This window comes from Mchenga conophoros, linkage group LG1 (assembly GCF_057382185.1).
Source record: "Mchenga conophoros isolate Kocher_MC1m ecotype Shallow Benthic linkage group LG1, M_conophoros_male_GT1.1, whole genome shotgun sequence".
Taxonomy (NCBI): Eukaryota; Metazoa; Chordata; class Actinopteri; order Cichliformes; family Cichlidae; genus Mchenga; species Mchenga conophoros.
The window spans coordinates 31,554,265-31,572,259 of NC_140526.1; the positions used below are offsets into that span (position 1 = coordinate 31,554,265).

General features: G+C 39.5%; 2 protein-coding genes across 2 annotated transcripts in view; one reads left to right on the plus strand and one right to left on the minus strand.

Moving 5' to 3' along the window:
- Positions 1-33: 33 nt before the first annotated feature.
- On the minus strand, positions 34-8,934 carry taldo1 (transaldolase 1). The gene is made up of 8 exons (XM_085275306.1): positions 8,746-8,934; positions 4,747-4,870; positions 4,062-4,169; positions 3,354-3,485; positions 2,484-2,659; positions 1,489-1,686; positions 685-830; positions 34-562 (listed from the first exon to the last, which is right to left on the minus strand). Exons 1-8 carry the CDS (start codon positions 8,843-8,845, stop codon positions 530-532), a joined length of 1,017 nt encoding a protein of 338 aa, XP_085131432.1. The 5' UTR covers positions 8,846-8,934; the 3' UTR covers positions 34-529.
- Positions 8,935-13,088: 4,154 nt separating this feature from the next.
- tspan4a (tetraspanin 4a) overlaps positions 13,089-17,995 on the plus strand; it is a 185,536-nt gene continuing 180,629 nt past the window's right edge. The window contains exon 1 of the mRNA XM_085275350.1: positions 13,089-13,169. The gene's annotated coding sequence lies outside the window, so the exon portion shown is untranslated. The remainder of the gene's footprint in view (positions 13,170-17,995) is intronic.

The following is a 17,995-nucleotide window of genomic DNA, read 5'->3' on the forward strand; positions in this document are numbered from 1 at the left end:
ATAACACAACAAACACACAAAATAACACAACTCTGAAGACTGAGATGCTTTTTTTATTGAAAGATCAAACATTAGGAGGAATGATTGGTAGAAATGTAATTGTTACATGGTCAAGGGCAAAAAAATAAAAAATAAAGTTAGTGCCAAAACTATGGTCCTGTCTTGCCAAAAAACAAACAAACAAAAAAAAAAAGCATCCATGTTCCCTTCTAGTAGTCACATGACATCATTCACAGAGACTTGGTTAAGCCTCATAACATCTTTTCAATGAAGCTGTTTATTTTTCCTTTCAGGTAAAAATTTCTGTTAATAATCAGACAATTTTATAAACAAGCTTGTTGGTCAGTACCAGCCCACGAGAGGAAAGGTTTTCATTTGGGAGAAGGATCTCTGGAGTTTGATCAGATGAGGAGGGGAAGGCCCACCGTTGCTTTGGATCTTTTAAGAAGGAGTTAACCTTCTTAACTGCCTTGGTCCCCAATTCCTCATACCTCTTGTCACAGGGCATGACACACCACATGTGTTTCAATTACTGCCCGTTCTTCACACTCAGAATTTTCTCCTTCAGAGAGGAAAAATAAATAAATAAATAAATAAAATCAAGAAAAAGGATAACTTGGAGATAGCTTAGGCAGACAGCATAATGAATGTGTAATATTTATTTGTTTAATCAAACAATCTTACTTTGATCATGGTCTCCAGCTTCACGGCGTCAGCAGCAAACTTGCGGATGCCGTCAGACAGTTTCTCCACACCCATGCGGTCCTCGTTGTGCTCCCAGCGGAAAGTCTTCTCATCCAGGTGGACCTTCTCCAGATCACAGGCCTTGGCTGCAAAAATCAAAAACATCAGGTTCAATGTGGCAGCAGAGAAAGGCTGCTTACAGATTTCAATCAAAAGCTGTCCTGATGCATCTAGAATACTCTTCTCTGCATTAGGGAAAGTGTCCCTAGGTTTTGGGGAAACATAAACCAGAAGATAATTAAACAAGTCCTACTTGTACAGAGCAATAGAAAGCTTGTGCTTCTGATCTTTTAATCTGTTTTAAATGGTTAGGTGAAACTCTCCAGAAAAGATGGGATGTGTGGCAGACTTGTGACTGGTCCAAAAAAAACCCAAAGTGCATTTTTAGGTCTGTTTAGTTTTTAGATAAGGTGACTGTGGTACTAGAGTTTAGTTTAGAGCAAACGCCCTTTCTGTTGACAAGGAAATGTCTTGCACACACGTTTTTGTTGTTACATGTAAATTAAACAGGTGTGAGAACCACATTGTTCTCATCAGTAGCACAGAATGTACTCTAGCCAGAAATGATTTTAAAACTAAATGAAAATATGTTTTTGGTAAAATCCAGTTAAAAGCTTCAAACCACAATATCTAGGGTAGACCAAGTTCTCATTTTTTAATCCACCCTAACATAATTAACACAAAACTGGCAAAAATACTTCAGAGAGCAATATTCTGCATCTTTTTAAAGTCAGAGAGCACTACCTTTCTCCACACTGAGCATCTCCGTGACAGCACTGTGATCCTGGCTGAGCTCTGCCAGCAGACCGGGGGAGATTGTGAGCAGGTCACAGCCTGCGAGGGCTTTCACTTCCCCTGTGTTTCTAAAGGAGGCCCCCATCACAACAGTGCTATAGCCAAACTTCTTGTAGTAGTTGTAAATCTTGGTCACACTCACCACACCTGAGAAGAAGAAATACACAACCAAAGAAGAAGAGGTCACCAATTGATCAAGATACAACTGTTGTAGCAGTTTGATTTTTAAGGTAATGGTGTCAATCAATCCAATTTTCAGCTACATGGCTGACTCATTATTATATTACACAATACTGCCACGCAATACACCTGCAACATCAGAAACTGTAATTACATTAATTAATTATCCCAGAGGTGATCGATCCAAACATCAAATCACATTCTTTACCTCAGACAGGTAAGCTGTCACACAGTGTCACTGTAGAAGTTATAATTTAATCGATGTCTCATCAACTTACTAAAGCCTGTATAAATGCTTTTCCCTAACTGCATATCATCTGGCACTGCCACAAAGCTAAAGCAACACTGAACACATGCATTATAAGTGAGCTGCTGTGTCTCTGACCATTTTCTTCAGTAATTTGTAATCCACTTGCAGAAGCTTCGATGAAGTTTCATTTATTTTAATTACACCTCTTTTTAAACAAATTATCTCTATTAGCTCTGTTTTTAAACTGTGAGAATACAATAATGCAGAAAAAAGGGATATGATGCACACCCATCCACAAATCAAACCGTTCTCATCTGACGAGCAGAGTTGTGATTAAACATTTCTTTTCACTGAATAGCTTTGTGATGCTGTTGCGTTTCTAACACAAGCAACCACAGAATGATACAGTCAATGGATAAAGTAAAACACAAGATTTACTGCAAGTCCGTTTTAGCCATGTGTATCAAATAAACTGGTGATTGACAATATCGTCTGATAACTGCAGTGTTTTTACCTGGATCTTCATGTGGCTCGTAGCTTTTGCGATCTGTATTCTCCTTATACCAGTCAAGGATGCGTCCAACGAAGGGCGATATAAGTGTTACCTTTGCTTCGGCACAGGCTACGGCTTGAGCGAAAGAGAACAGCAGCGTCATGTTGCAGTGAACACCATGCTTCTCCTCAAGCTCCCTGAACAAACAAGCAAAACAAACAAAAACATTTATTTAGAACACATTAATAACAGAAATAAGTTACACACAATGTTATACCAGCTCCCGTTTCAAACATCATCTCAAAGGGCCAAGCTCAAGCTCATCATGAAAACACTAACATGTTGTTCTTTAGCCCACTGACTTCTGAGGGGTTTCTTTCTTTCACTTTGTTTTCTAGCCTGTGGGTACTGTCGCACCAGATATGAGCAGCCATGTTGTCAGGGTAAAAAGCTACATCATGTTCTTTTTTACACTGGTTTACAACAAAATGTGATGATTTAACAGCAAATAGTGGTTTGTTTGCTGGGTTTCACACTTGTTGAGTAGCTGTTATTGCACTCATGCTGCATGTGCCCCTGTTTGTGGGGAGAAGTAAACACAGACGTGACTAACCAGTGAAATACACCGGCTGTGATTTTATGCGAACGTGTTTTGATGTTCCATTACATGTTTGCTATAATTCATTTAACAAATATTGGAAAGCAGTGCTTAATCTGAGGTCAGTTAAAGGGCTCATATATGTTGGGGTCTCTTTATCAGTAATAGGACTGAAAAAAAAAAAAAAAAAAAGCTGCTCCTTCTCTAGAAGACTTTATGCTTTCAAAATGAAATACACTCACTCACACATACGCAAGTGCAGCATCCGAGAGTATAGCACACTTCATACTCACTTCCCAGCTTGGATTCCTTCCCATGTTGATGACAGCTTGATGAGTACGCGTTCCTTGCTAATGCCTGCCTCTTCATAAAGCGCAATGAGCTTCAGGGCTTTTGCAACCATTTCATCTTTGTCAAAAGACAGCCTGTGACATAAATGAGAACCAACACAGCTGTTTGGCATTTTAAAATCTAAGAGCAAGTATTCTTTGCTTTATTTGTTTTGCGACTGTGTTTCCTGTGACAACAAGTTAAATGCTAAACAGCTTTTAAGAGATTGCTATAAATGCCATATTCTGTAGCTCAATCATTCAGGTACTTTTTCCCCCCATTGGTTTTACAGAGAACACATAAATGATAAGAGTTTGCTAAATCAATTTGTATTTCTCAGAGAAAGTTAATTAGCTTCTACCAGTTGTTTATTATCAATAACACAACTTAGCTGCTGGTTAAAAAAAACAAGTGGTTAAAAATCTCAAATTTCAGGCTCTTAAATGTTCCCTAATGCTCTGAATGACACTAATATATTAGGAAACACTTATGTGCTGCCCTCTAATAAAAGGTTTTTTGTGCAAGAATGGCATCTTATCTGAAACTCCTCTGAAATTTGCCTCATTGCTTAAAGTTTCTCTTTGTCTACTGTGTAGATTTGAAAAGCTCAAGCCAGTAAACATTTCACATCTTGTGTCATTAATAGCACTTTGTTATAGGTTTGCATGTACCTGGCATCCACTTCAGTTGAGACTCTGCCTGGGACCTTCTTGAGGATCTCAAGCCCAAAACTCACAAACAGCTTGTCCATGGTGTTTGCTACCTGCTCCTCTTCGGATCTTAATGGAGACAGAGACAAAAAGGCTGACCATCTCCACGTTTCAGTTACAATGACAACAAGTCAGAAAACCAATCAACATTTCTTCAAATTGTTTAATTTTAGAACACATTACACAATGGCTGAGAAGTCCACATTAGTAAAATCATAAACTACTGGTCTAGGTGTTTACTATCTCTTTAACATGTTCTGTTCACACAGTGTTTCAGTTTACCATGTAGCTTTGGGAAAACAAGACAAACGCGCTTCCTATCACCCATCATATTTTCCAAGAGGCACGAAAGGTGTTTTTAAATACTAAGGTGTGTAATGTCTAATTAAACTCCATGCCACATGAATCGACAACATATTAAAGAAAAAAAAAAATCCATCAGATATCAGGTTTAAGCAGAAAAGATGCACATTTTATTGGATTCACTGCTGTAAATTAAGGAATGTCCTGAGAGCTTCCACAGACGAGCTGTGTAATGTGCAGACATCTAAGAGGCACAAAATATCCCCCAGTGTAGTCCAACATCTATTTAACTAAAGGACAGTTTAGCCACAGTGTGTTTGACCCATTTGTGCACTGTACTTACCCGCCCTTGGCCATGCCATACTTGATGGCCTGATCCACTAGCTGCTGGTAGGCTGGCATCTTAGCAGCAGCCAGGATAAGAGATGGGTTGGTGGTTGCATCTTGAGGCTTGTATTCATCAATGGCTGCCGTATTGGAACACAGATCAAAACAGTTCAGTCACATAAACACCCCGTTAGCCAGGCTAGATTAAAGCAGGAGTACAGAGAAGTACCAACCATGTGTTTAAATATGTTTAATCTGCAATAATAAATTACAGATGAAACATAACAAAACAAACACAGCATTGACCACAGGGGGGGATGGTGTTTCAGACGCAGCCCCTTCTGAAATAATGCTATGCTAATTGGTAGCCCTTTAAAGACTGCTGCTGAGTGACTAAAAGCAATGCCTTTGTGGTACAGTGGTTAACACATTCATCTAACACATGAAAGAGCCCTGGTTTGAGGTCAGAAGGTGACCCAAAAATATAGCCTGAGGATGGAGAGCACAACCTACTGTACTGGTGTTGGTCCCAAACCTCGATAAATCAAAGTTGTGTCAGGAAGAGCATGTGGTGTTTTCATTTTGTGTTTGTTTGTTTGTTTTTTAAATCTGTTCGAAATCAACATGTGGATCCATCTACTGTGGCGACCCCTGGGGAAATAATGATGCAACTGAAAGTATCCACCAACTTACCTGCAAACTGTACCACTGATGGCCAATACATATCTAATGGTAATAAAGTTTGCTAAATACTACATGAAGCAAAAAACATAATTTTAAATATTCCACCACCTTAGCTTACAACGTATAATTAAAACTAAAGGCCTATGGAAACATTTTACCTGGAAATGTTCTCAGGATCATATGGGGCAAAACAGAAGGACAAGAAACTCTTGGCTGCTGTGCTTAATAATAAATGTATTACCTTATATAAACACCAGCCTTTCCACACATCAGATCTACATTAAAAATACCCAAACCTGCCATACAAATTTACATTTTAACTTCCAAGCTAGGCCATCAGGAGTAACAGCTAGGACCTGCCAACAAAGACACAGTGTATTGCAACAAGGACACGTGTATTCGTGTGTGTCAATAGCACAGTTAAGACTGGTTATCCCACTAAACAACTAGTTTAGATCTTCCTTATTTTCAACTAAAATTCATATCAGTGTTAAAGAGGACTAAAAGAACTGACAGAACAAGAAAATAACTCACTCATGCTGAATCAACATACTGCTACCTGCAGGTAGAAGATGGTGCCATCTACTGTGCAAACATGTACAGTCTCCAAAAAGAAAAAAAAAGAGAAAACTGATTTTTGTTATTTTTATATTCTACATTGAATAAGACTTTATTAAATTGTACCAGGCCAAGCAGAGTACACCCTGGACAGGTTACCAATATACTGCAGGGCTGTTGTGCAAACCTAATCTAATAATTAATATTCAACATCAACTTACTACAATTCCAAAAAAGTTAAATTAAAAGAACCTAATGTCTTTGATGCAAAACATTAACTCACAAGGTATATAATAAATGTATGCCCCAGTCTACAGGCCTTAAAGAAAACAACCTGTTGCAGTTCACAGGACAGAAATTTTATTTGAAATGCATGAGTGGTGGGGCCTTTTCACACACCACAGGGGTTTTATGTCAGCACTGAATAGTAGCAGCATGGTTCAGTCAGAGCTGCCAACTCTTCATCCACAGAACAAAGGCTGTGTCTGTCCTGTTGCACGTTATCTCTCAACCCCCTCCTTCTACAGGTCAGCAGGTCTGAACTGGACACTCGTCATCAACTGCTCAAGTACTGCTGATTATGACAACATACCCAATACTTAAGGTTTGACATAAAAAAAAAAAAAAAAAAAAAAAAAAAAAAAAAAAAAAGGAATCCAAAAAACTTCCACTGCCAAAGGTGTTTAAGCAGGTAAAATACAGTGAAGTTTCGACATAAATTTGATCATAAACAAGACTGTGTATATGTGCCAGTGTAATTACATTTACACACACTATACTTCAGATTTCCTACAAATAAACTGATGATGGCACTTGCATGACTTGGTAGGTGAGGGACATTTAAAAGCACAGGAGATCACATCTAATTACCCACAGCATAAGAAAATAAAAACATTGTTTTAAATCAGTGAATGAGTTTAATTTGACTGGTCAGTTAAAACGTTGTGTGCATAAAGACACGTTTGTATACTAAACATATATCCATAACCTACCTGCAAATACATAAACATTACTGCCTTGATCTCAATGTCAACTCAAAGTCTGTATTGATCCTGGTAGACAAATCACATATTTCTTATGTAAACTTTTGAGTCTTTGTTCAATAAGAAACCCTAACAAAATGCACGTTTTCCTTTAAAACGTCAATATTCAAGCCGGCTAATTAGTTAAGTAGCCAAATTTCATAAGAGCAACCTCCACTAACTTTTAGTCCACTGCTGAGAACTTTTTATCCCCTCACTTCATTAAATTAAGCAAAACTGTGTTGGTTAACTGTGTTTCACCATGTCTTCATGTGAAAGCAAACATGTTTCTGCTTGACCTGGTCTTGCAACACGCATGTCTAAACTTGCAACAGGTGAAAGACGAGAAATGCATTTCATAAAAGACAGATGAGCTGTTGGGCAAATCTCGACTGACCACTTCTCTTATCGCAACCCTCTGCAAAACATCTTTGTTTTTTTTATTGATGGTGGTAGTGACAGAGGTATTCAAAGCAGTTAAGATTAACATGTGTATATCAGCATTGAGTGACAGAGACAGCTGATCACAAAAAGTATCTGCTTCTTTCTGGAAAATTCTTGCTCTTCAACTTTTTTACTCCTGCTAGTACAAACTGCTGGGTTACATTATTCTTCCTGTAAAGCAGGGATGTCAAACCCATTTCATAGCATGGGCCACATACAGCCTACTTTGATCTTAAAGTGGGTCAGACCATTTCGATTCAATTTCACTTAAATAGCATCAAATCACAACTGTCGCCTCAACAGACCAGTGAAACGTGACACTCCTGCTGTAAAGCATCTGCAAACTGTACTAGGAAAAAAAACATACTTCACCAAGTACAATTAAATCTAAAAGTACAGACAACTATGAATAACTGGTGATAATCAGATTAATATATACTTAAAGCCAAAGCCTTCTTAATGTTCTCACCACAGACCAATTTTTGGTAAAACTCTAATTTTAACATAAATGGACTGGACTGTATTGCACAGCATTTTTGTTATGCCCATTCTTATTATGGAGGCATTCACAAACATATTTGTTTAAATTACAGGCAATAAACTAAGTTTATAGTTCAGCAAAAGGCTAAAGAAATAAAAAGTATACGGATCTGGGAGTATCAGCTTTCCAGAGTCATGCCTGGCAACATGAGTCCAGTTCTGTCGTGTCATCCTGACTGCGCAGGCGGTGCACGACGAACCATCTGGTTTTGCATCACAGTGTAAATCTAATATTTTTCCAGCCCTGTTCCTCATTCTGACCTATTGAGAAACATGAGCTTTACCTCTGTTACAAGAACTGGACAAACGAGGAAGGATAGTCTGATTTTACAACCACTTACACAGGCAGTGTGCACACAGTAGTCTGCAACTTTGGTTTGCCTAATCAATTTTGCGCTCACACCGCACACATACTCTATTATATAAAGATAACAACATTTTTATTAGACTAAAAGAGAGGTGTGCTATTATTCAGTTTGCATTGTTTGCTAGTGCAGCTAATAGTACGTAGATACTGTTAAGTAACGTTAATAACCAGTAATAGGATCATCTACTTCAGTAGTTAACCGGAAAACTAATTTCCAACTGACATGAAACAGTTATATAGCTAACATTAGCTGGCTAACTAAACACAGTCACTTCGATGCTCACACCCACTTCATGACATCGACACCGCCGCGGTCATTCACTTCAACGCTGGATCCTTCCTTGTCACTTAGTTAGCATGCTAACCAGCTAACGTTAGCATGGGATAAAACGGGTTTTACCGTTGAAGTCTCCCGTGTCTGCCACCACCACAGTGTGCTTCTTCAGCTGGTTCAGCGCCGACTCCATCTTTCGCCGTTTGTCTGGTGACCCGCTAGACATAATGAGGCGAGACTGGGACCCTTTTATACACACAAAACACGTGAGACCGGGAGGAATGTCACAGCGCCCAGCGTAAGAGGACGGGAGCGCGCGGCGTAAAAGAGGAAGGCGTCATCCGGGGCGCGCAGAGACCTGTTAGAGGAAGTGCGCAGAAAAAAAGTTCACTTATAACGTCTGTCTACAGTTTATTTTAAAAATGGAAACCAGTCGGGCAATTCATTATATTATTCCTTACTTACTATACTATACCAGTGCTTTATTTATAAAGTACTTTTAAAAACAACAAGGCTGACCAAAGTGCTGAACAACAACACCAAATATAAAAAAATACTTCTCATTCAGTGGTGGAGAGCTCAGATACTTCTTATATCTTTCGCAATCTGTTGCACTGGCTCGACCTGTGGTAAAGTTAAAAAAAAAACAACCTCCCAAATATAGGAGCCTGTTTTCAGACCAGTGTGTACTTTTGATAGCTATTTATTTAATCTCCATAAACTTACTTAATTACACTTTAATGCACAACATCATCTTGTGATGTTGTATTTTTGTGTAGCAATATTAGTACTTTTGTTTATTTAAAATCTATGACTACCTCCACCATTGTTGAAGAAATTCTATACCTTGTGTTGTATTTCTTTTTGGTGTTTTTGCTCCCATACCAATGATTAAAAGAATATTCTCACAGTCCTGGGTCGGTGACCCACTGTATTGTGTTCTGTGTTATTATTAATATTTGAGTTCATCATGGTTTATCATTACTAGTCTTTTGGCTTATAGTTCTGTATTTCTCTAATTCTTCTTTGCTTTGTGATTTATAGTTCTTGGGTTTTGTTCCTTTGCCCCTCATGTAGGTTTAGTTAGTATAGGTTTAGTTCTGTCTTCATGTTTATTTTCTTGCTGCACCAGTCAGTCGTGTCTCATGTCGTAATTTGTTACTCCTGTCCCTGTGCTCCGTGTTCCCTCTGTTCAGTGTCTCGTCAGCGCCTGTCGTGTGTTTCCTGTTTTATTTTGATAGGCCCTGTCCTGTATGCAGTGTGTCTGGTTGTGCTTCCCCTTGTCTCTTTAGGTCTGATTTGTCCCAGCTGTGTTACCGCCTGTTCCCCATCCTCTTGTTGTCCTGCTTGTGTATTTAAACACTGTGTTTCTCTCTGTTAGTTGTAGTTGTTTCTCTCCGTGCTGTGTTTTCACCCTTCGTGGTCCTGGCTTAATTCTAGTTCAAAGTTCCTGTTCTGGTTTGTTTTCCTTGTGTTTCTTAGTTGTTAGCTTCTAGTTTTCATTTTTGAGGTTTTGGTTTTGTTTTTTTTTTTTGTTTTTTTTATCAACTTTGTTTCTTATAAAAAATCTTCCCAGCAATAAAAACGGTCGCTTTAAGTTTCATTCCACATAGGTATGTCTACAGATTCATACCGGTCAAATGACTGGTGGAAGTATTGTTGAGACTTGCTATTCACTTTGTATCTGGATGTATCTGTACATCCAGAGAGTTTCTTTAGGACAACACATATTAATCCTCTCTATTTTGCATTATAAGGAGCATATAAGATGATGCACAGTTATGGGGGACTTATAAATAGCTAGCATAACCGTTTCTACGGGTTCCCATATTCTAAATCGTTATTCATTTATTTGCGGCTTTATAGTACTTTGGTGCAATAAAGCGTATTGAAAAAATTCACTTACAGACTTGAACTTTTTACCCACTGTGCAGTAACATTTAAACTACTGTGTGAATTATGGAATATTAGATGAAAAGTCTAACCTTCTGAATATTTAATTACACTATATGGCAAGAGAGTCTGCTCTGCACTTTAACAATATGCCATGGCCTTATGTGATTTTGATTGCTTGATTACTTCTGTAACTCCGCTGGGCCACCTGTTGCTGACAAATCTTTGAGCCCTCCAGTAACAGCCACCTGTATCTCAGTCTGATTTGCAGTAATATGGGAACAATTTCATTTTAGAAACCATTACATTTGGTGTGATTACCCTTCCTGCCTTTCAGCAAATCTGTCTGTATTCAAAAGTAGCACGTCAATCCCCAGGTTCTAGCAGAGCAATAATATTGTCGCTTATATTTAATAGCCTGTAGGGCTGCTTGACTGGAAGATTTATATTCTGGGGTACCTCACAGTTGACATGTGATATCAAACCACAAACCACAAATAAAATACATTGAGCATATTTATTGAACAATGGCTACCCCAAGGGCAAATAAAGTTTACATTTTTTCATTTAGGATGTAACTTTTGTGTTTTACCTCCGGTAAAGTCCTTGCTGGACATACATTCATGTTGAAAAGAAAAAATGTATTCACTGGACTTTATATAGACTTTTAAAGGCCTCAGTTTGCATGTTAAACATTAACTTTCATGACAATATGATTGGAGGAAAGCCAAACATGTATGGTTTGTTTGGAAAGGCTACCAGGACAAAGCTTATTCTCTCTAAGAAGAACATGGCAGCACACCTTCTGTTTGCAAAGATGCATCTGAGCCAAACCCCAACTCTTCTGGAAAAATGTGCTTTGGACAGACGAGATGAAAGTGGAGATGTTTGGCCATAATGCACAGTGGCACATCTGACGCAAAACAAACACAGCATGTAGGCAAAAACCACAACGGTGGAGGGGTGATGGTTTGGGCTTCTTAGAGGATATGAACACTTTGCAATTATTGAGTCAACCCTGAATTTATCTGTATACCAAAGTATAGCAGAATGTCTAAAAAAGAAACATTTTGCAATGGCCCAGTCAAAGTCTAGAACTCCCTACACTGCAAAGAAGACTGGGCCAAATTTTCTTCACAGCAATGAGAGAGACTGATGAAGTCATAGAAAAAATGGTTACTTCAAGCTATTGCCACTAAAGGTGGTTTTGCAAGCTACTGAATCATGGTGTGTACTTAGTTTCATAAGGCTGCATAGAGTTCTGTGAAAGCTTTCTTTTTCCAATGACTGCAGGGCTGAAGGAATAAAGGATCAATCTTTATAGAGCTTGCATGCAAATTTTTCATCTACACTGTGTGTGAGATCTACTGAGAACACGTGTCCAATTTCTTAAAGTGTAGCAAAATCTACTCATCGTACTCATCAAAAATGGATCCCATCAGTATTTGAGGGCATCTTACATACTTGACTTTGAAATATACAACACTTTTTCCACAAGAGCAGACAGCATGTTTTCTAGTTTTGTTTGAGCATTTTTAAGCTTTCAGCACACTTAATCACAATCTCTCAACCATGTCATTCAGCTTGTGCTGCCATCATTCAATTTGTCAGCACTTTAGAAAAGAAAAAGTACATCAAATATTTGAACCCCACAGGTGGAGTAGCCTTCGGTCTGCTGATAGTGCTGAGCACTTGGAGCCTGTGGTGCAGATGGTCTGTACAGGTTGACTCCTACTGATGTTGGAGATCTTCTGACTTTTGCCACCAGGAGGTCAAAGTTCACATGGGAATAGAGCAAAATTTATTCAAGGTTTCCTGGTGATGTGTCCTTATGACCTCTCTTCTAGCATCAGGGACACTGGTAGTGTAAAAACAGCTTCATTAATTACTGTTCTTTATTTTACCAGAGCTTCGGCCTCTTTACACCCCAGCTCTTCTACACCTTGGAAGTCAGTGATGTTGAGCCAAAAACCTCCCTTCTGTGTCCTTATTACTGGCGTCACTAGTGAAATGTCAGCATAACTGCTAGATATTTTGAAATGTGACATCTGACATTTTTATTTAAGTATGGATGAATTTTAATGGGAAATTACTGCCAAGCTTGAGAAACGGTTAAATAGTTAGCAGACATAGTTATGCTGAAAATGTATTGCAAGGCACAGACTCTTTACATTTCTTTTGATTTGCTGGACAAATATATATTTATCAAAACACTGTGAGCTCTGAAAATCAGTGTTTTGCAGGTATGTGATGGAAATATCAGTGTTAGTTGTTGTTTTTTTAAAATCAAGTATTAGCTTGGAAACCATCAATATGTTTGTGCGTGGACAAAAAAATGTCTTTACTTTATGTAGTTATTTGTATTCATCGGATGCTTCTTTGAAATCACCCACTGTGTCAGACTAAATTAGCCCATAAATAACCTGTGGAAATTGTCAGGGGGCGCTCCGCTCCACAAAAGATGATTATTGATTTTCAGTGCTGTAGCGCTAGTGAACACTAGATGTCGCCATTTCGCTGCTCGGCGGCTGTCACATGTGCGTCCATGTAAAGAGGGAGAGGGAGAGAGGGCGAGACCGAGTGCGGTTAAGGGACCGATTTCGAAGTTTTGTCATAGACTGAGTAAAGAAGAGAGACAGCCGTGAGAGAAGTGAGCGGTAAGTCACTTTTCTTGTCATAACTATTAGGCTCTTACTTCTAACTTCTCCTCTTCTCTGCTACTTTCTATGTTCCGTCGATTTTCTAGCTCCAACAGAGATGTCAGTGACCTTGTTACAGAGATTTAACGTTGATAAATATAAAGCTTTCATGGGCTGAGGTTGTCTACTTAGAGGTGATAACCGTATCCTGGTGCCGTTTATCTTGTGCGAATTGTTTAATGAACGTTGCACTCCGTTTACTTAAAGGTGGGATTAGATTAATCATACTTGAGCTCACTCATCACCAATAAGGGAAAAAAAAAAAAACTCTTTCTAACACTGGCCTGTCTGTTTTTAATACTTGTGAGCCACTGTCCATACTAGCTGTCCTGTATGTTGTGACTGTGGATATCTGGGGATGTTTGGGGATGGAGCTCTCTGATTGGCAGAGAAAGGGTTTCCTGGGTCTCGATGAAAGAGACAAAAATAAACTTGTGGAGAAGAACAACATTTCGAAATACCAACCATTCCTGAAGCTATCCCCTCCCATTAGTTTTCCTTTTTTTCTCCATGTGGGGTTAGAGGAACTTAAGGCCTCGCTAACTTCTCAAAGTTGTGGCTGGTCTGGCAAAGTGCAGAGGAATTCTCTGCCATACAATACAACCCTTATGTTAGGTTAGCAGAGGTCTTAAATCCTCCCATATGAAGCTGCCCCAGTATTCATGTGGCACATTAAACATTAATCTCAACTGAGATTGAGTTAAATTGCTTCTGGAAATCTGGTCTAAAACAGGAGATAATCTTTTACCTCTGGGCCCATCTTGTGTTATTCTTACTGTTGGAAAAAAAACATATTTACCATATTTACATGTGTGCCAAAAAGTCACACATGTAAATAAACATTATTATAGAGTGAGAAAACCAGTTGTATGCGCACAAACAGATGCCACACTGTTGTTGTGACCACAATCCAATGCAGCTATAGGACTTTTAAATAGGAAAAATCTGTGCTAGAAAAAACTCCCACTCTTTATAGAGCTGCTGTGCTAAACAAACAGGGATCTGAAGGTCATTTTCTTCCTTTTGGAGTTGCTAGTTAGTGTTACGCAGACCTTTAAACTACTGCCCACATCTTTAAAAAAAAAAACAAAACAGATTAAACACTGTAATATGCACCCATGCAGCTGCCAGTTATTCCAGTAGGTGCACCTCTGTAAACAGCAATGTTACCTTTACGAAGGCTATCATATTCAAAATGAATTGACCAAAGTGTTCATGCATACTGTGCGCATGCTCGGAGGCTGCAGTTTGTTGACATTGACTGGCTTTTCAGTTATTTCTCCTGATATAACTGACAACTGATATAAATGTCAAGGATGGAATATTAGAAACACAAAATGCAGCATAATGCTATTCAAAAGCAGCACAAGCTGACCTAAAGCATGGCTGTATCTGCCATGGTCAAGCTTTCTGTGAGCTCACGATTTTTTTCCTTTGGGTTTAGAGATATGATTTATGTTCTAGCTCTATATCTCATCCTTTCAGTAGAATATTATTTCCTCATGACTGAGTTTCCCTTTTTTTCCAGTCTGTGGAAACATTAGGGTATGTGATATTTAGTTTTCATTTTTTGTACTACCTCTGTCTCAATAGTATCTTCTATGTTCTGTTTGGCTTCTTCTTGTTTCGTCAGTCAGATTCTGTTCAGCTGTGCTCCCTGGTGTTTCCCACCCCCTTAATTACTTGGTGTGTCATATTGTCTGAGTCTCCCTCTGTTCTTTGTTGTGTTCAGTTTCCTTCTTATAGTCTAGTTCCTGGTTTTTCCTCACCTGAGTTATTTTCGTATGTTGTGTTTTGTTAATGTAAGTTTAGCACTAGTGACGGTGTGATGAAGCCCCGTGAATGTGCTGAATCTTTCCAGCCAATTCCTTCGCCAAAACACAGATCACACGAAGCCTTGTTCAACAGCTTCATTTTCAAGTCCTGCATTTTGGTCCTACTCTGCTGCCACATAGCCGTCCCTGACAATATTGTGAAGAACCTAATGTGATGCTTTTGTCCTGTCCTCTTCTGATAATCATTCCAGCACCTAACTTAAATCCAAAATGCAAACACTGCACTCACTACCCACTTAATTAGATACTTGTTTCCAGTACCAGGTTGACACTCTCCTGTACACATCTCAAAGGTCTATTGGACTGAAATCTGGTGACTGCGGAGGCCATTTGACTACAGTGAATTCATTTTCATGTTCATGAAACCAGTTTGAGATGATTTGAGCTTTGACATATCCTGCTGGAAGCAGCTATCCATGATGGTACACTGTGGTCATAAAGGGATGGAGATGGTCAGCAATAGTGCTTAGATAAGCTGTGGCGTTTAAACGATGCTCAGTTGGTACTAAACGACTTAAAGTGTGCCAATACATTGTTCCCCACATCATTACACGACCACCAGCCTAAACAGTTGATACAAAGCAGGATAGATCCATGCTCTTACATGGTTTATGCCAAATTCTGACCCTACCATCTGAATGCTGTAGATGTTGAGATGCAACTTCTGTGAGCTTGTTTGAATTGTAGCTTCTGTCGCAGCTCACTGGATATTTTCTCTTTTTCCGATCATTCACTCTACAGAGATTGTGTGAGAAAATCTAAGAAGGTATGTCGTTTATGAAACAATCAGATGAGCCCACCTGGCATGAACAATCGTACCACCTTTTCACCACCTTTCTTCCTCATTCTGACGCTTGATTTAGACCAGGGGTCTCGAACTCCAGGCCTCGAGGGCCGGTGTCCTGCAGATTTTAGATCTCACCCTGGGTCAACACACCTGATTCAAATGATTAGTTCATTACCAGGCCTCTGGAGAACTTCAAGACATGTTGAGGAGGTAATTTAGCCATTTAAATCAGCTCTGTTGGATCAAGGACACATCTAAAACCTGCCCTCGAGGCCTGGAGTTCGAGACCCCTGATTTAGACCTTCATAGGTCATCTTGACCATGTCAAGATGCCTAAATGACTGAGTTGCTGCCATGTGATTGGCTGATTAGGTGTTTGCTTCAATGAGCAGTCGAACTGGAGTACGTAACAAAGTGGCCAGTGAGGGTGCGTTTTTTTTTCAGTGTTAATGAAAAATAATGAGTATAATATGAATCACATCAGGCTGATTGCCAAAATGCATAATTCAAGTTTGTAAATGTGGTAACAAAAACAAGAGATAAGACAAACTTTAGAACAAACATACACATATTAAACAGAACCTCAGTAAATTACACTGAGCAATCAGTAAATCTATCGGCATGTTTTGGGCACTTTTTCCCTTTTAGAAAAAAGGAAAAAAAAAAGTTATGCTTACATTCTTTATGCAGCTGACTGCTGCTCATGGAATCTCCTGCTTTTACCCATCTCACAGTGACAGTCAGTCAGACTACCATAACATATTCCAGGATGTGCACACGATTAAACGAAGGAAGCAGCTTCCTTTCCCCAATGTGTCCTCACACATTCCATCAGCTCCAGCATGGCTAAACTGATGAACTGATGGCTCTGGACAGTTGGCAGCTGCCACCCCACTGTTTACGTTTAGCCTGCAAAAAGTGTCCAAGACCAAAGCTGCTCTCTCCATTTAGAATTTTCAATCTGACATTTCTCGCTGTCTGCATTTCCCTCACTGCTTTACGGCGCACATGGCACCTAGCTCCGACTGGAGCTGTGAAAATGTGTTTGGGAGAGGAGGTGCTGAGCACTTTCTTTAATAGTCACAGTTGGTGATGTTTGCCCAACTCTAGCTCTGTGATCGACTTGTGGGCTTAGGTGTGGCTGCTCCCTGGATAATTGCCCTGAACACTGGCTGTACTGAAGGTGTATGTAACAAGGCTGCATTGTACTGCCGCCTGCAGCTCTGTGTGTGTGTGCTTGTATGCGCTGCTCTGTTCTAAATTCACTCTACCAATTTTCCCTCAGTTTTATGTTCCTTCACTACAGCTTTTCTTTTCTTTTTTCCCAGATTTCAGCTGGTGCAGCTTTGTTCCCCTAGTATATTTTATTCCTGCAGTTTTCAGCTCTATGTTCTTATAGCACACTTTTCTCCAGCCCCGCAAAAAGAAAAAAGAGCCAAGAAGCAAAGCACTAAATACTCAGTATTATGCTGAATACAGGTAACGTGCAAGGTGTTTCTTGAGTGTCTGATTATAATCTTTCTCCTGCAAGGAAACAAGATGTTGCTTGATATCAGAAGAAAAAATGGGACGTCTTGGGTAAATCAAGGTGAAGGATAGCAAAACTATGTTTCAAAAATAAAGGGAAAAGGTTATTATTCAGTGGCAGGACGGTGGCACGGTGGTTAGCACTGTTGCCACACAGCAAGAAGGTCCTGAGTTCAATTCCACCATCAGGCCGGGATCTTTCTGTGTGGAGTTTGCATGTTCTCCCTGTGTTTGCGTGGGTTCCCTCCGGGTACTCTGGCTTCCTCCCACCGTCCAAAGACATGCAACTTGTGGGGATAGGTTAATTGGATAATCCAAATTACCACTAGGTGTGAATGTGCGAGTGAATGTGAGTGCGAATGGTTGTCTGTCCCTGTGTGTTGGCCCTGCGACAGACTGGCGACCTGTCCAGGGTGTACCCCGCCTCTCGCCCTATGACAGCTGGGATAGGCTCCAGCGCCCCCCGCGACCCTGAAAAGGATAAGCGGAAGCGAATGGATGGATGGATGGAGGTTATTAATCTGAATAATGAACACTAATAGTAAGCAACACTGCAGACTATTGAGTTATATCAGAGCAAATTATAAATTGCTATGATACAGCCAGTATAAACTCATTATCAGGCCAAACAGGCA